The sequence below is a fragment of the Emys orbicularis genome, chromosome 4, assembly GCF_028017835.1.
Source record: "Emys orbicularis isolate rEmyOrb1 chromosome 4, rEmyOrb1.hap1, whole genome shotgun sequence".
Lineage (NCBI taxonomy): Eukaryota > Metazoa > Chordata > Testudines > Emydidae > Emys > Emys orbicularis.
Window position 1 is genome coordinate 14,368,819 of NC_088686.1, and position 23,174 is coordinate 14,391,992.

Genomic DNA, 23,174 nt, shown 5'->3' on the forward strand with positions numbered 1-23,174 from the left:
GGCTGTGGTGGTTTCAGTGAAATAAGCAGTCCTGGTGTTCAGCAACCAAATTCTTTTGTTTTTTAGATGTGTGTACAAAACACTGAATCAGCACATCCTTCCACCACCTGGCCATATCTCCTCCACAGTCAGCATTATTTGCTCTTCTAGGTTGTGCTGGCTCTTCCCAGAGACCCCAGTGAAATTCATAGTTCTAATGCCAGAAGGGACCAAATCTGACCTGCATAACACAGGCAATATAATTTCCATCAATAATTCCTTTTGATCTAGAGCATCTCTAGTGGCATGGAGGCTGTGGCTGCCTTTCACTATAGCAACCTTGTCCATTGCAACTGAGGATTTAGCACTCTAGTTTAATCTGGTAAAAGATGTCTTAATTATTAATTATTCTGAGTAGGTGAAATTTGCCCACGCACATGGCTGTTCCTCTGCATCAGAGAAGGGGGTGCACGGGGCTCTGTAACCTCTGTACGTGGCAGAAGTCACCACCTCTACATAGCACAGCACAAAGGGGTATGCATCGAATGAGGCTAAGAGAAAGCGGTCCTGAAGCCTGCTCCTATTGAAATCAATGATAGAGAAGCTGTACAGGGTTTGTAAAGCTGCCCCACACTCTCGCTCACATGGGCTTCACAGAGCCTATTTGCTCTAGCTTTGTGGAAACAGGGAAGGGTTAGGGTTTCACTCCAGTTTATTTGCAATTCTAAAAAAAAATATTTAAAAATTGCAATTCACTTTGATGAAAGCTGATGTGCCCCAATTTTATAAAGCTCTATTTAATGTGTGTGTGAGAGAGATTTTACATATAGCAGAAAGCTGCCATAAACTCCCCATAGTTAAGGTACTGTAGGGAGTCAGGGGATACAATATGGGCTAGAGGACAGAGCAATGGACTGGGAATCAGGAGATCTAGATTAGCCACTGACCTGCTGTGTGACTTCAAACAAGTCACTTCACTTCCTTTGTGTATCTTGTGTATTTAAACTGCAAGCTCTTCAGGGCAGGGCCTGTCTCTTACTATGTGTTTGTATAGTGCCTAGCACAATGTACTCATCTCAGTTTGATGTGGTGCGTCCCTGTCCAGCTATCTCAAATAAAAGGGTTGTTGTCCCATTAGGATCCCCCACCCAACTAGCAGCAGAGGTGGAGAAAGGGAGGAAAGTTTACCTGTACAGAGCAGGGAGAAGCAGGAAAGGGCTGGACCAGGCAGGGCATCTGCTGACTGGAAGAGTATATGGGGGTGGTATTTATACCCCATGCAGCTCTGGAGAAGCCCTCTTTTACCTGGATTGGGCTGGCAGCACCCACCCATAAAATCTGCCTAGGGACCATGTTTCCTCAGGACCTGCTGTGTGCTTATGCTAGATACCCTTTTTTCCTAGCGGCGGGGAAGGAATTTTTCCCTCACCTCGTGATTGGAGGAGGTGGAATGGGGTTTTTTTGCCTTCCCCACAGCAGTTCTGGGACCCGGTGGGCTGGGGTTGAGGGGATAAGTTATAATGTCGCAACTTAGTAAGTAAAACTCATGGCAGAGGTCCAGGGCATATACTCATTATGGAAAGGATATGGTTATCAGACAAAAGGGACTGGAAGAGGATCTAAAGGGAATTCTCCCTTAAGAGATCTGAGTACGCTGGGTTTGGGGCTCCTATGTCTGGTACAGTGGGAAGATGACCCACCTCTTTTTTAGCTCCTTTTTGCCTCAGACAAAGGGAGGGCGGTGGACCAGGTTGGGGATTATGTGCCAATGATTAAGAAAATGATGATGACCTGCACTGTACAATTTACTGTCAGGTATACCCAGATGTTTTAAATGAATAAAGCTGCAACCTTATTAAACCACATACATTGCCTCCTGTCTTTCTTCTGGTATGGCTGGAAAATGGGGCCTGATCTCAGCTGGGGCTTTTAGCAATGAAAGAGGTGCTGGTGGGGGCTCAAGCAATTAGGTGCCAGGGCTCAAGCAAATAAGTGCTGGGGCTCAAGCAATTTTTTTTACTCTCATAACTGATGTGGCAAGCCCAGAGGCACCAGGCTATGATCTGCCACACCTAGAGGTGCCAGGGCTCAGCCCTGGCAAGCTCTGGCACAAATTAAGCACTGGCCTCTAGGTGCCACTGTGATATGTCTGTACATAATGAAGTAGAAATGACAAAAATGTTTAATATTTTATAGGATAGCTTCAACCTGAGCTTCTGCCAGTGTAGATACAGGGGCCCCAAGATGGAAAATCTCTGGGAAGAGGTTGTGGTGGCTGAAAGCTGCCACAAGCACCACTCAGCTGGGGGACGATAGGAGTCAGTATAGCCCAAAACTTGGCCAGTGCTGGCTGAAGAAGGCGCATGTAGGCAGGATGATTGAGGTATGTGATGAATCAGTGCATCCTCTCAACATCTACCCTCTGTAGAAATTAAATGGCCTTCATGCAGCAAAAGAAACAAGGAAGCATAAGTGGAAGTATCACCATCTGTCCTTACACAAGGTAAATTTCCTGTATTGCGCAGAGAAATCAACTGTTGTATGGAAATATAATTTGTACCTCATTCTACCACCTTATTTGAACCAGGCTCTGTATACAATTAATTCCCAAACTATTAGTCCAATGGCAATCTGAATGTAGCACATCTCTACCATAATACAAATACTAATAATAAATCAAAATAGGTTCATATTGGGTAACACTCCAATTATTTAGTGACTTTAATTAATACCAAAATCCATGAACATGTACCAGAAAATTTCACAAGTTAATGTTGGCCCAAACACACTTTTTTTTTTTAAAGAAAAGTTCCTGGTTTCTTAATAAAAGTTCTTTATTCAGCCACCTGGAATTCATTGTGCAACAAAAAGCCTATAGATATCACATGCCTCCTGAAGAAAGATTTGATAACAGAAAGGTTCAGAGCTCTTATAGATATAAAATGGACAATTTTCACTACAAGCTGATACGGCTTTCAGTAAAAATTGCTTCCAGGAGGACTAATCTTTAATCATCCAAAACAAAAGAAGACATTAAAGCTTGCTTGCTACAGCAACAACTCCTCTGTCCAATCAGCCACAGAACAGAATCTCAGGGACACTCATATATTATAGTAACCATGTTTTCTCCTCCCTGATAAAACTATAGACGTAAGTCATTTTATTGAGGTCCTAGATTCACGAACAAGCTAACTGTGCCAAAAGAATGCATGGTATTTCATAGCAATCTGACCACTATCCAAAATTTTTCTTGCCCTGACAGAAAGCTCCACTTTTTACAAGTATCATTAGTATATTAACTAAAAAAATTTCACATCTTGGAAGATGTGTAGTGAACTTAAGCTATCTTTAGGGATGACTTGGATATTGGAGGAAAATATAATTTTAACATTGAAAAAAAAAGTATTTAATATGCAGATAAATGATTATATTGAAGGCTGTAAAAACCAAGGACCAAATCCTGCTCTCCTTGTTCTTGCCAGTAGTCTCATTTCAGGCAGAGTAATCTCATTATTCTAAATAAAATAACTAGTTAAACAAGAAAAATGTTTAACTTACTTGAGATATATATGCAGAATCCTTTGACTTACTTGCTGCTCCCTTATCTGCACATTCAGCATCTTTGTTTCCTATACAAAGAAGTTGGCATTGTTTGTATCACAAATAACAAACAGCATTTATTTTAAAAAGATAGTTCTTGTAACTAAATGAGAAACCTGATATGGGGAAAGGGTACCTGAAAATGTCTACTAACTTTACATTGCTATTCATAGACTTGCAGACTTTAAGGCCAGAAGGGACCACCATGATCTACATATTGCAGGCCACAGAACTTAACCCACCCACTCCTAGAATAGACCCCTAACCTCTGGTTGAGTTACTGAAGTCCTCAAATCATGATTTAAAGGCTATGTCTACTCTAGCACTTTTGTCAGTAAAACTTTTGTTGGTGAGGGGTGTGAAAAAAAACACATCCCTGACCGACATAAGTTTCACCGACAAAAGCACCAGTGTGGACAGTGCTATGTTGGCGGGAGACGCTCTTCCATTGACATAGCTACTGCCACTCATTGGCAGTGGTTTAATCATACCAACAGGAGAGCTCTCTCCCATCGGCATAGAGCAGCTACACAGGAGATCTTACAGCAGCACAGCTGCAGCAGTACACCTGTGCTGCTGTAAGGTCTGTAGTGTAGACATAGCCAAGGACTTCAAGTTAGAGACTCCACCATTTACACTAGTTTGGGTAACATTTGTATTGAAGCTGCTGACTTTGTATATTCATCCTACTGATTCTGCAAAGCATTTGATAAGGACGATGAAACCAATTCAAATTCCATGACAATGCTTTTCAAGTGTCCTGTAATCTTAATGGAATCCCACTTTGTGGCCATTTTCCAAGTAGTTTCCCATCATTCTGCCACTTATTCCAATATTATGGAAGCACTGCTTAGGCTGCTATCATTATGCCTGATTTGCTCTGTTCCTCCTGACTGATGCTACTGCTCTCTGAGAATGTTAGTTGCAGACACAAGAACAGAAGTAGACCTGCTGATGTGGAAGCAGTATGAACAGCACACCCATACAAGGAGTGACAGAGGAATCTCCAGGGAGAGGGAAAAAACAAGATGGGAAAGATAAAAGCTAGAGGGAAATGAGAAATGTTATCAGATTTTTTTGTCCTACATTTCAGAACCTACAATGTGAGACTTGCAATGTCCCACATATTGTGGGCCCTGATCCCACATTGCAATACTGGGAGGTCTAGGGAGGATCTTCACATACACAAACTGCACTACAACTTCTGACAATGATTTAACCTGACAATACCATGGAAATCCAATTGAAACCAAAACTCAAAGACTTGTGATTTTAAAATTATTGGTTCTCTTCTCGTATTTCTGTTCTAATTTTGTACCTGTTCTGCATGTATCCCACAAATAAATTCTTATTCCCTTACAATTTACCAAGAAAACTACAGTTACTGTGCCTATTCTCCCAATTCTTCTTTGCCCTTCTATGTCTTTTATTCTCTTATTTTGTGTTTGTTTCCCTTCTTTTTATAAATTATTTATCAGATCTTACTTAGACAATTATTGATTCCTAAATCACTTAATTTCTTACAACCCTTTACTTTCCATTTTCTTACACCATTCTGGCCACTGTTTCAGACACTGGCTTCCATTTTTATACATCCAATTTGTGTCTACAATTTCTAGGTCACTTGGATGTCTCAGTACCTCACTGCATCTACAAACTTAAATTGCCTAAGTAACCAAAATTGCAGAAGCAAAAATGGAAGCCCAATTTATTACAGGATGAAAATTTGGCCTCTCATCTTTTTTTATGTCATATGTTTTATCCGCGTATAGAGGAGCTTGCATTTTGATAGCACTTTCCATCCAAAAACCTCAAATAGCCCATTACCTATTACTGTAGCTTCATTTTCAAACCATTGCTTGCAAGTTGTTTGCTCCTGAGGAACTAGCAATCTAAGAAAACAGAAATAATGCTGCTGTTTGTCTAACTGTGGATTATTTCCATGAAATCCATCTTCATCTATAATTTCAGCAATGAAAACTGGTTTACTAAAAAAAGTTACCTGAACTGCATTTGGTTTTGCAAGCTTGCTATGGATGGAACTTTGGCAATTTTGGGATTGTTAGTCCCTGCAGTCTCATTAAATTTCTAAAATACAGGAAATATTTCAAACAAAGGCATTTACAAAATTGTTACTTCAGCAACGATATTTTGACTTTTCCTTAGGCTGTACAAATTCCGTCCTCTTAACCTCTATTTATAGGTCATAACATCCAACCCTTGTTGTTTTTGCTGCTTTTCTTTGGATTACCTCCAGATGAGCATTTTTCTATAGGATGGATTCCCAAATGATGTCCTTTTGCCAATATGACCTCATCAATGATGTATAGAGGGGAATATTTCCTGGTCCCTAAAGTAATACTATAATTTTCCTCTTAAAACCCCATTTGTGGCAGCATCATGTTCCATGCCCACATTTGATTTGTCTGTTAGCAAACCCAAATCATTCTTGGTAGTTATTCCTTCACAACCATGGAGAGAGTGGGTCCATAACCTGCCTCCATCTCTAAAGGCCGATACGTGCACACTCCTAAAGTGAGGTACAGTGAGCCTGCAGTTCCTGTGTGTTGGGGAGTTCCAGAAAGCAGAATACTAATACTGTCCACCAGAGTTCCCTCTGGGGTGGTCCTACATGCTGTGTGTAGCACATGTCTGTGCCTTAATGGCACAATGTGGCACTAAGAGCCTAATGAAATGCCTACGTAGCAGAAACACGGTACTTTATAAGGCGCTTAAAGGATTTTTTTTATTTGCAAAGCACATACCAAAATGAACTGAGCACCAAATAGAGGACACTCATTAACTTATCTCACTTGTTTGGGATTTTAGAGAATACAATTAATAGGCCAAATTCTAAGATCAGGTACTCCTGGGCAACACTTTTTAAAGCAGTGAGGTTGTACAGGTGTAACAGATGGCAGAATATGGCTAAGTTTGTGCGTTTCCTGTTTCTCTACATCTTTTGCCCTGTGAAGCATTATCCTGCAACTGATGTATGACTTTTACATATTCCGATCATTAAAATCTTTCAGAAGTATTTCATAATTCTGGAATCAAGTGCTTTAGTGGATTCTAAGTGGTGTGGGGCCAAAATACACCTAATTTACTCATGGGTTAGATAGTCTTGTGGTTCAGCATCTCTAGATTCACTATCTGAAATATTTTAGTTATGAGATATTTTCAAACCTGATGTACTAGACTCAAAGTGAACAGTGAGTCCAAAGTACACCCTGTATTAAGTACCAATATACTGTGTTTCTACTAAATAACTGGACTTTTTCTCTGCTTAGCCCCCTTTGTTCTATTATGGTGTGTTAAATTAAGCCAAGACCTCTTAGGCCTGGTCTACACTACGAGTTTAGGTCGACTTTAGCTGCGTTAAGTCGACTTAAGCCTGGACACGTTTACACGACGAAGCCCTTTCTTTCGACTTAAAGGGCCCTTTAAACCGGTTTCTTTACACCACCTCGACGAGGGGATTAGCGATAAAATCGGCCTTATGGGGGTCGGAATTGGGTAGTGAGGACGGAATTCGACATTAGTGGCCTCCGGGAGCTATCCCACAGTGCTTCATTGTGACCGCTCTGGACAGCACTCTCATCTCAGATGCACTGGCCAGGTAGACAGGAAAAGCCCCGCGAACGTTTGAATTTCATTTCCTGTTTGCTCAGCGTGGAGAGCACAGGTGACCATGCAGAGCTCATCAGCACAGGTAACCGTGATGGAGTCCCAGTCCCAGTCTCAGGATCGCAAAAGAGCTCCAGCCTGGACCGAACGGGAGGTACGGGATCTGATCGCCATCTGGGGAGATGAAGCAGTGCTGGCCGAACTCCGAAACAGTAAAAGAAATGGCAAAACATTAGAAAAGATCTCCAAGGCCATGAAGGACAGAGGCCATAACAGGGACGCACAGCAGTGCCGCGTGAAAATTAAGGAGCTAAGGCAAGCCTACCACAAAGCCAGAGACGCAAACGGAAGGTCCGGGGCTGAGCCGCAAACATGCCGCTACTACGAGGAGCTGCATGCCATTCTAGGGGGTGCAGCCACCAGTAGCCCAAGCGTGTGCTATCAGTCCCTCTCTGGAGACAGGGAAGCGGGTTCGGCGGACGAGGAAGATGAGGATGGAGAGAACATCATAGATAGCTCACAGCAGCAAGGAAGCGGAGAAACCAGTTTCCCCAACAGCCAGGATATGTTTGTCACCCTGGACCTGGAACCAGTAACCCCCGAACTCACCCAAGACCCTGTGGGCACACAGGGGACCTCTGGTGAGTGTACCTTTGTAAATATTACACATGGTTTAAAAACAAGCGTGTTTAATGATTAATGATTAATTTGCCCTGGCAATCGCGGCCAGTACAGCTACTGGAAAAGTCTGTTAACGTGTATGGGGATGGAGCGGAAATCCTCCAGGGACATCTCCAGAAAGCTCTCCTTCATGTACTCCCAAAGCCTTTGCAAAAGGTTTCTGGGGAGGACTGCCTTATCCCGTCCGCCATGGTAGGACACTTTACCACGCCAGGCCAGTAGCACGTAGTCTGGAATCATTGCATAACAAAGCATGGCAGCGTATGGTCCCGGTGTTTGCTGGCATGCAGACAACATCCATTCCTTATCGCTCTTTGTTATCCTCAGGAGAGTGATATCATTCACGGTCACCTGGTTGAAATGGGGCGATTTTATTAAGGGGATATTCAGAAGTGCCCCTTCCTGCTCTGCTGAACAGAAATATTCCCCGCTGTTAACCACGCGGTGGGGGGGAGGGGTGAAGTGACCAACCCAGAGAATTGGGTGTGTGGGGGAGGGGAGTTAGTTGGGTTTGTGCTGCATGTTAAACCTGAAACCTCAGCCCCTCCTTTTACATTGCAAACCCATTTTAAATGGCCAACCCAACGGGTGCTTGGTATGGTTAATGAGAGCAGTACTGTTTTAAACCATCCCCACTTGTTAACAAGGTTAAAAAAGCCAAAAGACTGTGTCGTACCATGGCTGCCTGCAAGCTGAAATCTGTGGCCTGGCACTGCGTGAGTGATCTCTCACACCAAACCGGCAGGCCCTCAATATAAGAGGAAAAATGCGACCTTGCAACGAAAGCACATGTGCTGTGTGATGTGAACAGCAAAATCTAACGTGAAAGAGTGTACCCATTGTTCTCTAAAATGTATCTTTTTTAAACAACTCTCCCTTCTCCTCCAACAGCTGCAAATGTTTCACCTTCACAGAGGCTAGTGAATATTCGAAGAAGGAAGCGAAGGACGCGTGACGAAATGTTCACTGAACTACAGACTGCCTCCCACGCTGACAGAGCACAGCAGAATGCGTGGAGGCAGTCAATGACTGATTTTAGAAAAGCCCAATATGAGCGAGAGGAGAGGTGGCGAGCTGAATCGCTGGCTGAAGAGCAGAGGGTGCGTGCTGAAACGCGGGCTGAAGAGGAGAAGTGGCGTCAGCTTGTACTCAGAAAGCAAGAGTCGATGCTCCGGCTGCTGGAGCATCAAACTGATATGCTCCTGCGTATGGTTGAGCTGCAGGAAAGGCAGCAGGAGCAGAGACCGCCGCTACAGCCCCTCTGTAACCAACAGCAGGAGCAGAGACCGCCGCTACAGCCCCTCTGTAACCAACAGCAGGAGCAGAGACCGCCGCTACAGCCCCTCTGTAACCACCAGCCCTCCTCCCCAAGTCCCATTGCCTCCTCACCCAGACGCCCAAGAACACGGTGGGGGGGCCTCCGGCCACCCAATCACTCCACCCTAGATGATTTCCACAGCAATAAGTTTTAAAGTTTTAAAGTGCAGTGTGTCCTTTTCCTTCCCTCCTCCCCCACCCATCCCGGGCTACCTTTGCAATTATCCCCCTAGTTGTGTGCTCAATTAATAAAGAATGCATGAATGTGAAGTAACAATGACTTTATTGCCTCTGCAAGTGGTGCTTGAAGAGGGGAGGGGAGGGGAGGTTGGGGTGCTTGGTTTACAGGGTAGTAGAGTTAACCGGGTGCGTGGGGGGGGGGCTGCGATTTCATCAAGGAGAAACAAACAGAAGTTTCACACCATATCCTGCCCAGTCACAAAACTAGTTTTCAAAGCCTCTCTGATGCGCACCGCGCCCTGCTGTGCTGCTCTAACCGACCTGGTGTCTGGCTGCGCGTAATCAGCGGCCAGGCGATTTGCCTCTACCTCCCACCCCGCCATAAATGTCTCCCCCTTACTCTCACAGATATTGTGGAGCGCACAGCAAGTAGCAATAACAATGGGGATATTCTTTTCGCTGAGGTCACAGCGAGTCAGTAAGCTGCGCCAGCGCGCTTTTAAACGCCCAAATGCACATTCCACCACCATTCGGCACTTGCTCAGCCTGTAGTTGAACAGGTCCTGACTCCTGTCCAGGCTGCCTGTGTATGGCTTCATGAGCCATGGCATTAAGGGGTAGGCTGGGTCCCCAAGGATCACGATAGGCATTTCAACATCCCCAATGGTTATTTTCTGGTCCGGGAAGAAAGTCCCTTCCTCCAGCTTTCGAAACAGAAGAGAGTGCCTGAAGACGCGAGCATCATGTACCCTTCCCGGCCAGCCCACGTTGATGTCGGTGAAACGTCCCTTGTGATCCACCAGGGCTTGCAGCAGCATTGAAAAGTACCCCTTGCGGTTTATGTACTCGGTGGCTTGGTGCGCCGGTGCCAAGATAGGGATATGGGTTCCGTCTATCGCCCCACCACAGTTTGGGAATCCCATTGCAGCAAAGCCATCCACTATGTCCTGCACGTTTCCCAGAGTCACTACCCTTGATATCACCAGGCCTCTCATTGCCCTGGCAACTTGGATCACAGCAGCCCCCACAGTAGATTTGCCCACTCCAAATTGATTCCCGACTGACCGGTAGCTGTCTGGCGTTGCAAGCTTCCACAGGGCTATTGCCACTCGCTTCTCAACTGTGAGGGCTGCTCTCATCTTGGTATTCTGGCGCTTCAGGGCAGGGGAAAGCAAGTCACAAAGTTCCATGAAAGTGCCCTTACGCATGCGAAAGTTTCGCAGCCACTGGGAATCGTCCCAGACCTGCAACACGATGCGGTCCCACCAGTCTGTGCTTGTTTCCCGGGCCCAGAATCGGCGTTCCATGGCATGAACCTGCCCCAGTAACACCATGATTTCCACATTGCTGGGGCCTGTGCCTTGTGAGAGGTCCATGTCAATTTCCTCATCACTATCGTCGCCGCGCTGCAATCGCCTCCTCCTCCTCAGCTGGTCCTCCTGGTTTTGCTTTGGCATGTCCAGGCTCTGCATATACTCCAGGACAATGCGCGTGGTGTTCATAGTGCTCATAATTGCCGCGGTGATCTGAGCGGGCTCCATGATCCCAGTGCTAGCTATGGCGTCTGGTCTGAAAAAAGGCGCGAAACTAGTATCTAAAGACCAGGGGAAGAAGGGAGGGAGGGAGGGAGGGGCGGGCGACTGACGACATGGCGTACAGGTACAGGGAATTAAAATCAAGAAAGGTGGCTGTGCATCAGGGAGAAATACAAACAACTGTCACACAGAATGCCCCCCCCCCCAGAGATTGAACTCCTAAGCCTGGGTTTAGCGGGCCGTTGATTTGACGGAGGGAGGGGGGAAGGAAATGAATAAAACACAAATCTATTTTTTACATCTTAAGACGACAGTGCAGCATGACTGATAGCCCTCGGCATTTTCTGGGTGCTTGGCAGCCAATACTTGGCAGCAAATAGTATACTACGACTGGTAACCATCATTGTCCAACGAGGACGGTTAAAGGCAAGGGGTTGCTGCTGTGTAGCAATGTAGCCCCACGTGTGCCAGCCACATGTCTGCCAGCACCCAGATCGCCCTCGGCCTTTTCTGGGTGCTTAGCAGACAATACTTGGCAGCAAATAGTATACTACGACTGGTAACCATCATTGTCCAACGAGGACGGTTAAAGGCAAGGGGTTGCTGCTGTACAGTAGCCAGAAGGCTCGGTAAAGGCGCTCAGGCTACAATAATCTATGAGCATTTCAGGCAACCTCTAAATTTACTTGCTTTCAGACCTGAGGAAAGCTCTTCTTTCAGATCTGCTGAGCACCCAGATTGCCCTCGGCCTCTTCTGGATGCTCAGCAGACAATACTGACAGGACGGTTACCAGTCGTAATAAACTATCTACTGCCAAAAGGCAAGGGGCTGGTGCAATGCAGCCCTACGGCTGCCAGCCCCACAGCTACCAGCATCCCGAGCGCCGATGAAGGCTACTACTCATGCTGCACCGTCTACCGCCAAAAGGCAGTAATCTGCTGCTGCTGTTTAGCAATGCAGTCACACGTTTGCCGGCACCCGGAAGACATATGGTGACGGTGAGCTGAGCTGAGCGGGCTCCATGCTTGGCGTGGTATGTTGTCTGCACAGGTAACCCAGGTAAAAAGGCGCGAATCTATTGTCTGCCGTTGCTGTGACGGCGGGGGAGGTGCGTGACGCAATGTACCCAGAACCCCCCGCGGCACTGCTTTGCATCATTCGGGCATTGCGATCTCAACCCATAATTCCAATGGGCGCCGGAGACTCCGGGAACTGTGGGATAGGTACCCATAGGTACCCATAGTGCAATGCGCCGGAAGTCGACGCTAGCCTCGGTACTGTGGACGCGGTCCGCCGACTTCATGCACTTAGAGCATTTTATGTGGGGACACACACAGTCGGCTGCATAAAACCGGCTTCTATAAATCCGGCTTCTATAAATCCGACCTAATTTTGTAGTGTAGACAAGCCCTTAGACTTCAATCATGCAAAAACATTTACATTTGCTCAACTTTGTCAATAGGCCTATTCACATGCTTAATGTTAAGCCTCTGCATAAACAGGGCCTTAATTAGTATTGTATGTATTTGGAACTAACCTGTACCCTGGAAAGAACTATTTTAACTATATTGTTCCAGTTATTCCAACAATTATCTTAATGTTTGGAGAAATGGGAATGGAACTTAACTCATTAAATACAGAAAATTGATGAAGAGAAAACTTATAGAACATAAAAAAAAATCTGTACTGATTTCATAATGCTACAATAGTGTATATAGTCTGATTTCAGTGTAAACCTTTGCTGCCAGTGACGGAAAACAAAAACAATCATTATTCAGCATTTGCTGTTTTCACTCTTCTGTAAAGGTATATATGAAATCCAGAAATCAACACTATTATTGGAATAATACTTTGCATGGTCCTTGAAGGGATGACACAATGGGAAGTAGGTGGATCTGAGGGCTGAATTATAGACTGGCTTGAAAAAAAGAAGCCAATAGAAAATCCCATTGCCCACGGACAGAGAATGATGGGGTTGATAAGAGGAAGAGGGAAAGGAGCCACGTATACCCTTCTCTCTAGAGAGACAGGGAATACTCCTTTCTCCTAGAAGGAAGAATTACAGGTAAGAAAACTGCCACAAGCAGGAAGGAAAAGAAAGCCCCCATCACCTTTCTAGTGCTGAAAGCTACTCCTCTTTCACTCTTCTCAAAATGCAAAAATCCACCCTCACCACACACGTAGCTGCCCATAAGTCTACCTTTTCCTTTGACAATTGCTTCAATGTATTATCTGTTGCAGTTATGTATTATTAATATTAAATTCTGCAGCAGCACTTTGACATTCGAGGACAGCATAAAATAAGCAGCTTTCCAAATTGAAAGCCTGTATTCCCAATTAAATATAAATATGAATGCTAGGTACATTTTATTGATTGCTATTTATTTTAATATTTAGTTCCATAAAAAATCAGTTACTGGATGTGCTTTAAGTTGTAGTACATTTCAATATACCACAAAAGCTGTTTTTCTGGGCATGGGAGGGAGAGACAAAATGTAAGTACAGGTTGTTCCAGTGTATGGAGAGGCTCTGTCTGTGCCTTTAAGATATAGGGCCCTGGTTTATTTTCCCTGTCTGATCTTCAAAACTGAGCTGTCAGCCACAGAGAGTCTAATGCGTCTAGGCGTCAGTTCTTTATTAAATTCTTTATTGGGGTAGCCAACTGATGATTGTTCAGTGATTCAAGAACATGTCCCGTTTTAGGATGCCAAGAACTTGCTAAACATGCCCAAGTGAATCGCCTGATGTCATTTAAAAGACTTGGATACCATGTACGAGTGGGGGCATAGTTATAGACCTGAATTTTGAAAAGAAGGCAATGGTAGAATGCCTAGTATGATCACCAATCTCATTTCATAATGGCCATCAGAGAGTAAAAGCATTCAGTCACTAGTGACTTGAGTTTGATTTGAAACAGCAACCTAAGGGGGAAAGATTCTCTATCCTATTACCAAATCCTGAACCATCTACCTCCCTGTGTTATCTAGTTTTAAGATACGGTAGCACTGGAAATATTTTAAGTGCTTTTAATTTAAACAAATAAAACATCTTCTGTGGCATCATGGCCTTCTCAAGTGGAGAACTGCATACCTGTGTTTCACTGTTCACTTGGCTCAAGGAAATACTAGCAATACCTGAATGGTCCATGGAATTGTCTCTTTCTTCTTCACCTGCATTATTCAATAAACATTACTTAACACTGTTAGCAGTATTATATTTAAACAGTGTGCCCTAATTAAATTGAACTTGTGAATAAAACTAATCAACTTGGCATTTAATATGGATCTGAGAGAAATATATCGCACAGTATGAAAGTACCAGGTGATTTACTGTAAACTAATGTATGCAAAAAGTAATGTTTGAAAAATTTCACCAATGCAAAATTTCAAATATTTCAATACAGTGTACTGGATTTACCTAAAATGAGTAAAATACTATCATGTCCTTTGTGGCAGAGAAGAGTCAGGTATCAGAGGTAGGGGGAGATTTTCAAAGCACAAAGGGCACTAAGGCATCCAACTCCCATTGAAAATTCGAATTAAGTGCCATAGTAAAGACTGTTGATTAGATAAGTTACTATGGTTTCTATATTTTCATTACTTTTTGAACCAAATTCCACACACCCCTGCCCCCCACAAAAAAAATAAAAGAAAGAATATCATTAGAAACACACACTGCACCTGTTTCTGTCCTTTGCGAAGACAGTCTAAAAGTCTGTACAGATTGGACTAATTTCTGAGGAATGCAAGGCAGATGTAATGGTTTATACTGTTGATGTTTCCCATTTAATAACTGTAGATTTCCAATCTCTTCAAACATCCTAAATTAAAAATGGAGTCAACAATTAAAAATGAAATTTAGTAAAACATGACTATTCTAAGTGAAGTTTTCAAAGGTGTTTTCTTCCCAAGATCCATACTTCAAGAAAGATCCAAATCCTTTTAGCCCAGAAATCCATCAAATTTTAAACTTTCCTTAAAGCTTGCAAACCAAGCATAAAGAGGTCTTGAAGATAGCAGAAGGTGAAAGTGGCAATGGGTTGATCATAACTAAAGGGATGCAGTCAATTTGAAAGTCTGTCATTATAAAAGAAAAAAAATAAAAGTACTTTCAGGTACCTGCTCTCAAGTCCCCTTTGCATTATTTTGTAATTTTGAAATCAAAATTTCCTAATTTAAAAAAAAGTTTCTCTTTCCCTGTTGCTGTCTGAAAGATCCATATAACACAGCAACACACACACAAAAGAGGAAAGGGCCTTGATCTATCAGTGCATTTAAGCATATGAAAGCAAGTGTTTACTTTAAGCAAGTGAATAATTCCAGTGAAGTCAATGGGACTACTCACAGGCTTAAAGTTATGCATATGCTTATTGCTTTGCTGGATTGAGGCATAATGAACTAAACAGATGACCATACACCAAGTGCTGTCTAATGCACAAAATAAACAAACTGGAGAAAAAGAGAAGAATCTTTCGGTTATAGTAATCATAGGTATTACTTCTAGCAATAGGGGATACTAAATCTTCCAAAAGAAGTGTGATATTAAAGCTGATGGTGTCATTTTAAGATGTCAAGGAAATCAATGCATGGCAAGTGCTGAAAAGCAACCAGGGATAAAGTTGGAGATAAACCGAGAGCTTTTGCTAGGACTACTGAGTTGCATTTTGTTCAGGACTAGGCTGTTTGGTGACACCTGTTGAGGCCTTCATTCTGCACTGAATTGGACAAGGCTGTGAGATAATGGCGGTTCTGAGCAAAAACTACCTGATACTACAGACCAGATTTTTAAAGCTATTTAGATATCTAAAGATGCAATTGGGTGCCTAGTGGGATGTTCAAAAGCCAGTGGGAGGTAGGCATCCAGGTGCTTTTGAAATCTTTAGGTGCCTAAATACCTTTAACAATCTGGCCCTATGGTAATAAAGTATTTTTACATTATTTATCATTCCAGGAAAATACGATCTTTCCATCAGAGCTACTGAAACAAGACTTCAGTCACATGTCATAATTTCTTAAGATGACAAAGAAATATTTAAATGAAGTCTTAGGAATAAAGACCTTCAAATCAGCTTGGAGTTAAACTTAACACATATACAAGGTGGTTATATATTTTCCCCCTTAAAAATGCTATTGAAAAAATCCATAGGAATCATATGGTCTTTCCTTCTCTCTGACTTAACTGATAATCGTTAAAAGAAAAATCAAACTACAGACTGAAGCTCAAAATGTTCAAAATTGCAGCACGAACAAAAAAGATAATTTGTCTTCAGTATCTACTTCAGCTGTATTGTTATTAGTCATCTGAGTAAATAAGAAATCTTTATCTTGATCATAATTGCAAAACAGATAATTCTTTTGGCTTTTTGCCAAGGTGCACGTCAAATGGCAAAAGTAGAGGCTCTAAAGTCAAAATAAAATCTCGTGTCCACAGCAGTAATTTCTTTATCCTAGCTTGATGAAGCTGTGAGATATCGGTGAACATGGCCTTGTCTTCACTACAATATTTATTGTGTTAGAACACAACCTTGAAGAGCCTCATTAACACAATGCTCACGGTGACTTTGCAGTCATCATAGACAAAGACAAGTAGTGCTGAGTATTTTTAACCATGACTAACTGACACGATGCTGAACATGACTTGTCCTTACCTACAGCGCCTGTGCTTTCATAGTTGGCACTGACTCTTCAAGGTCATGTTCTAAATTTCGTAATACAGACAAGCCCCTTATGAATATTTTTATTCTCTAACATATTATGAACTTTTTCCATTAGTAAATAAAATCTAATCAGTCATGATCTAGAGAGGATGAAAGAATTACAATCACAGTCCATGGAATAGGTTTTCCAGACAGCTTTGGCAAAAATCTCTTATTTGGGAGACAAATATTTTAGATACTCAAAGGGAGAATTAAAATCTCTAGTCAAACTGAGAAACAATTGTGCACTTTGTCTCTCAAACACTTTTGGAAAACCTAAAGCATGAACATTCCATATGTCAGTGTCATTTTTTAAGACTTCAACCTTTCTGAGCAATAGCACATTATCTATAACTGATAAGCGGAGGGTGGGATTTTTCAAAAGAGACTGAGTCACTTGGGAGCACAAGTCCCTTTGAAAAATCAAAGGAATCTGTGCTCCTAACTTACTTAGGCCCAGGTCCTCAAAGGTATTTAGGTACCTAATTCACACTTGAATGAATGAGAGAAATACTTTGGAGGATCTGGATCTTAAGTTTTTTTGGAAATCCCATCTGAAGAGTTTCAGTTTGTTCTTATTTAGTCTTGACTACTATCAGCCTTTTTTGCTTCTCTTTATTTCTGAAATCTTACCAACAAAAGAGGGGGAAAAGGAGACAGGGATGCATGCTAACATATTCATGCAGATGTAACTGATATACATGTCCAAATCATCAGAAATCAAACATTTGAACACATCCTAAGTCTGTGAGAGGACACAAACAGAGACTTCAATGAGGGGGGATTTCTGGAAGAGATTTAAAGGATAGTAAAATGATAAATGCTTCCATTTTTAGCCTAATAAACACTAATTTAAAAGCTTTAAAAATATATCATGTTCATTTTACAAGGAGATCATAATGCAAGACAATTTAGTGCACAACGATCAGGCCAAGTCCTTAAGACATAGTTGGAGCTTAAAATAAGAGTTTTGCAATTTTGTATAGGGTGTTAAGTCCCCGTTTTAGTACTCACCAAAGGTCCAATATAAACTCAGGCTGGCCCTGACAATGATTTTCAGTCAGTTGTAAACCAGCTGAAATTAAACTAAGGCTCAGTTGTAAATGACCACTGACTAATTTACTAAGCCATTAATCCTGTCTATACAGCTTTCAATCATGTATGTTTTTAAGAATTAAATTAGGGTTTAGATTTCTTAAGTGGCTCAAAAAATGAACTGATCACAGATGACATTTGGAAGCCTATAAACCCCAGATTGTTAGTTATGCACCAAATATTTACAACTCTTTTTGTGTAGTAAAGATGATGTGGCTGTTACTTCTGATTTCATAATAACTGCAGCAATATTCAACAGCTGCAAGATGTATACATAAATCTAAGCAGTGGTGGTGTGAATCAAAGACCAACACTTAACAGATTTGAATTAGATGTCTTCAGACAGATTCAGCTTTTTAAAATCAAGTTTTCCCCAGCTTTTACTAAAATAATTAAATCCATTTGTGTTGGGATGAGAAGTGCAGCAGTCATAGCCATAACCATGGGTGTAGTTTGGGGGGCAGGAGGTGTGTTGTCCCCCCAAACTGCAAGCCTCGGGCAGGCGCAGAATTTGCTCCTCCGCCCCACGCATGGCCCTGTTTGCCTGACAGGAGCTGCCCTCCAAATATAGAAGTCAAACTACACCAATGGGCTCGTGAAGCCACTGTGGAGAAGTTGAGCTGGTTCTCTGTACCGGACTGAGGGAAAATTCTAGTGCCCCAGAGATGCCAGACTTTATACACGGTTCCAGGCTTTGCCCCATCACACTTATCCGAAGACTATAGAACTGAGTTTAAAAGTTTACCTTTCTTTAAACGCCTTCCTTTTCTCTAAATTTTTTTTACTTTTTCCTTCAATAATTTTAGAATGATTTTGATCTTCTGTACTCCTTTCAAAGTGCTTAAAAAGTAATGAATAAAATAAATGTCAAAAGTCAAAAAATATTAACAGCCTGCCACAGATGTCTGCTGATGTTGCTAAATCCATTCATAGATAGGAGCTCTTTAGATGGTCTCTTTAATTATTATAACATTACTGTCCCTAAGCCATTTTATTAAGTGTTTATCCAGAGCCTTGCACATTGGGACCTTCTCTGATTGGGATCCTTAGGCACTACAGTAATACAAATAAATAAATAAATAAATAATACTCAGGTAGGGACTGACTCTGTTCCCACTGCAGTTTTGACTTATTTTGCCATTGACTTTAATGGAATCAGGACTGTCCCTTAGTTTATAGAACTGCAATGCAGCTTCTTGATCATTTTTATGCCTCTGATATAATGAAGTATGTTTCAATGATGTATCAATTTAGGCTATTGTTCCCCTTCTAAATCCTTTATCTATCTGCAGCAAGTAGAAAATTAATAGTAATATATCAAAAGAAGAGCAAATAATAAAGAATTGGACTAATATATACAGGAAGCATGAAACCAATATCAGATGAAACAAAAATATCTGTCCTAATGCTAAATCTTCACATGAGAGAATAATCCTTCTTCCCATATCTTCCACATTTACAAAGAGATGTGTGTGTTTTAGATAATCCGTTCCTTTTATGTGATTTCCAATTCTCACACCTTCTCTCTCTCTAGGTCTTCTCTAAGGCAAAATGTAAGTTCACTGTAGCTCAGCAATATTTCAAGACTTCCAGATCTCCACTTCTTCTAAAAGCTCACCAAGCTAGAAGCCCAACCTAGAGTGGATGTAGTCAACGTTCAAATACCTCTCTCCAACAATTTTTTGTAGACACCTGCCAGTTCACATTCTAGAACGTGACCTAAAGTATCACAGAAATTCAGCCTGGGGATGTTATGTAAGTCCCTAAAAATCATTTTAACAGTGTCCTAGAGCAAACTCTTTCATAGTGGGACTATAAGAGTATGAATTAAAAATTCATTAACATTTAATTCTTATTTGGTTAACGTGCATAAATGTATTACAATAATTCCAACACAGCATCAACTACATAATGCGATACTCAGGTTGGAGACTAATTCCCCAGCTTCTAAAGTTGTGGGAGTCTTCAGGAAGAACTCAGGATAAATTGTTCAGGAAGACATCACCAAGAGGTCCTGGACTGGAGAAAATTTCCCAAGCATTTAAAGAATTCCAAATTCCCATACAGTATATATCTTATTATGCTAAAAGTATTCTGGATGAAACGCTACTGACAGTGAGCCAACCTGGATATTATGGGCCATACTGTATCTTACAGGGGGGAGGGATAGCTCAGTGGTTTGAGCATTGGCCTACTAAACCCAGGGTTGTGAGTTCAATCTTGAGGGGGCCACTTAGGGATTTGGAGCAAAATCAGTACTTGGTCCTGCCTAGTGAAGGCAGGGGGCTGGACTCAATGACCTTTCAAGGTCCCTTCCAGTTCTAGGAGATAGGATATCTCCATAAATTTAAATTTACTGCCACTGCCCTCTCTGGGTGCAGAGGGGCAACAGAAGGAATTTTGGTTAAGTTAGCCGAAATGCCTCCTGGGCACTGCATGCTGGGGTAACAGCTTCAACATCCACTGACAGGTATACAGTGTGCCTTCCTCCACACCAAGCCAGCTCAGTTGGGCAGTGTGTTAGGAGTGTGGGGCCATGGCTCTGTCCTTACACACACCTTGTTAGGAAGGTGGTCCTAGCTGTGAGCAGTGCTTCTGCTACCCAACAGGACTATGTTTAGCTCTGGTGCAAAGGCACAAGCTGTGGAGATGAGGATCATCTGAGACAGAATTATCTATCATTATATCTATTCAAAAGAGAACAGGAGTGTATGCCATTCTGACAATGAACTCCATATTTAGGTACAATACATTAATATTCAAGGTTAACTTGCAACATCTTAAATGCCAGCAGGAACTGGGAGCACTGTGGCGCATTTAGGAATGGCACTGATAGGTTTAGCCTTCTTGAGCTGGAAGGGAGGTCACCATGACACTGTGCCTTGAGGGAAATGATGGTGTAAGCTGAGATCAATATAAGGCAATCCTCAAGAGTCCATAAATTCATGGAGTCACATTTCCCCCTTTCCTAAATAGAATACTTACAATGCAACAGAAACAATACAGTAATTACTAATTCTGGAGTCATCCTGTATGCCTGTGTGCTAGGAAACACAATATACTGTTATCACTACAGAAAGACACAGTGACATATTAGTGAATATCCATGCATATACAAATGTAAAATACAATTGTATATAATTAAATTATATATTAATACACTGTTACCTGTCTGAAATAATTAATTTTCATTTCTACTTCATCTGCTTCTTTCTCTAGTTCAAAAGATTTCTGGGTAAAAACTGCAGCATGCTTGAGGATGTCTTGTGTTTTTTGCCTCAGATAAGCACTTTTATGTTAAAGAATCAGTGAGTATAGTATGTATGACATACAGTCATGTCAAAGAATACAGATATTAAACTATTAAATCTGTATGTATATTATACTGAAAAAGTTTCTATCTACACAGTTGATGAATTACACCTATATGATCCCTATAAGGGGCAAAACTCCCATTGGGTCATATGCTGAAGTCCTATACTCAGGGCCTGAATGTCCCCTGCACTGTTAAAATCTGCTGTAGGGAGATTTGGGGGAGGAAATCTTAGTGAGGATTTGTTTTTGGAGATTTTCCTACATTGTCTGTCAGGGGAATGGAGTGTGCCCCCTCACAAAAAGGGTGCAAGGGCCACGCACAAGCCTGCAGAATCAAGGAGACCAGGGTCATCTATGTGCAGGCTATGTGCCTCCACATTTGTGTTGAATCCATTGGAGCTGCACTAACAGGGACTCCCTGCTGGTCACAGTAAGGGATTGTGCACTAGAAGTACTCTAGGACTGTATTCCCTTTTCCAGATAAGGTCCATGGAGTCCCAGCCCACCCAATCACACCCTTATCCCCTCAGTGCAGACATTGGATATTCAGAAAGAGTTCTGCCACACCCAGGTGGTGGTCGGGGTGCTGAAGAGTTGGCTGATCTCCCATAATGTGCAGAAATGGGGAGATTCATGAAAGGGCAACCCCTCTGAGGTAAGGATCTGGCCCAGAGTTTTTACTCAGCCCTTAAGCAAACTCTCTTTAAAGCCAATAGGAGTTTTGAATGAGTAAGTTCTGAGGGCCAGATGTTACCTTAATTGCGTGCATGTAACTGCCATTGTAACTAAAAAGGGGTGCGAACAGGTAAGAAATAGCAGTATTTGACCAATAAGTGGGAAGAGGGGTCCAGCCAGCTACACAGCACTGTTTCCTACATGTGTGCGCGCACACACCTATGTCCTGGAGCCCTTTCGGGTTCCAGATCCACACTGGAGAGACAGTGAGGTTCAGCGGAACCCTTGTGGATTGGAGAAAAGCATTTCCTCCCCCAAGCTGCTCTGGAGGTTACCTTGTTGTGCAGCTACAATGTAGTTATGCAGCTGGGAGGCGGCGGGGTTGCTTCAGGAGGCCTTGGAGCCAGTGCAGAGGCACATGCTATATGTGCAGATAGCCTCAGCAGACTCTTGAGTCAAGGTTTGGAGACTAAATCTTCTTATTCTTCCATGGTGTAGCAAAACCCCACCCTTCTCTAATGGAACATTTTGATAGAAACTTCATGAAAGGAACCTCAGTTTTCTTCCTCCAGGGCCCCACTCATGGAGGGTATTATTTGGCCCTCAATTTTCCCTCGGGCAAACCTCCTGCAGAAATAATGTCTAAGCGTAAAGTTGTAATTTAATGACAGTAATTTCTTGTGGCTATTATCACATTTGCTCGCCGACAAGCTGCAGAGGACAAGAGGCACAGAAGGAAGGCGAGACTGGCTTCCAGTCATGATCAACAGCCTCCTGCTGAGCCTGAAAACATCTGCCCTCATTGCAACAGAACTTGTGGTTCAAGGATTGGCCTTATTAGCCAGGGCCGCCGGGGGGGGGGGGGGGGGGGGGAGAGGCAAGTGGACAAGTGGGGCAATTTGTCCCAGGCCCCGGCCCCACAGGGGCCCCCACGAGAATATAGTATTCTATAGTATTGCAACTTTTTTTTATGGAAGGGGCCCATGAAATTGCTTTGCCCCAGGCGCCCTGAATCCTCTGGGTGGCCCTGTTATTAGCCACCTGAGGACCCATAACTCCCATGGAAAATGATCAGACTCGGTAACGAGTGATCGCCCATCATCATCACCACATTTAAGGCTACAAAGATAGTGAAAAAGCCAAACATATACTTTCCTACCCACCAGCCAGTAAATATAGAGAATGTGTCATGGATACATCTGTAATGCCCAATCAGAAAGTGACCTGAAAGGAGCAGGCTCTGAAAAAATAAAGTTGCATTTTAGATTGTTCATTCACTAATGTCATATTTTTCGCAAAGACAATTAATATATAATATTAATTGGTTGGGGAAGCACTCTGCGTTTGTGTTAAAGTGCTGTACAGAAAGAGCAATATAATACAGACACATAGAACAACAACAATACTAGGAACAACATAAAATAAATGTTTGAAAATTAACTTCAAAATAGTAAAAGAAGCCTCTGGTACAATG

The 23,174-nt window shown here is 42.5% G+C and overlaps 1 protein-coding gene across 1 annotated transcript in view; it reads right to left on the bottom strand.

Moving 5' to 3' along the window:
- The window catches only part of C4H14orf39 (chromosome 4 C14orf39 homolog), a 47,119-nt gene that overhangs the window by 11,197 nt on the left and 12,748 nt on the right, over nt 1-23,174 (bottom strand). The window contains exons 4-8 of the mRNA XM_065402569.1: nt 21,780-21,810; nt 20,879-20,999; nt 18,456-18,550; nt 14,601-14,740; nt 14,011-14,090 (exon numbers count right to left, since the gene is read on the bottom strand). Of these exons, the coding sequence (XP_065258641.1) occupies nt 14,011-14,090; nt 14,601-14,740; nt 18,456-18,550; nt 20,879-20,999; nt 21,780-21,810 (467 nt within the window). The remainder of the gene's footprint in view (nt 1-14,010; nt 14,091-14,600; nt 14,741-18,455; nt 18,551-20,878; nt 21,000-21,779; nt 21,811-23,174) is intronic.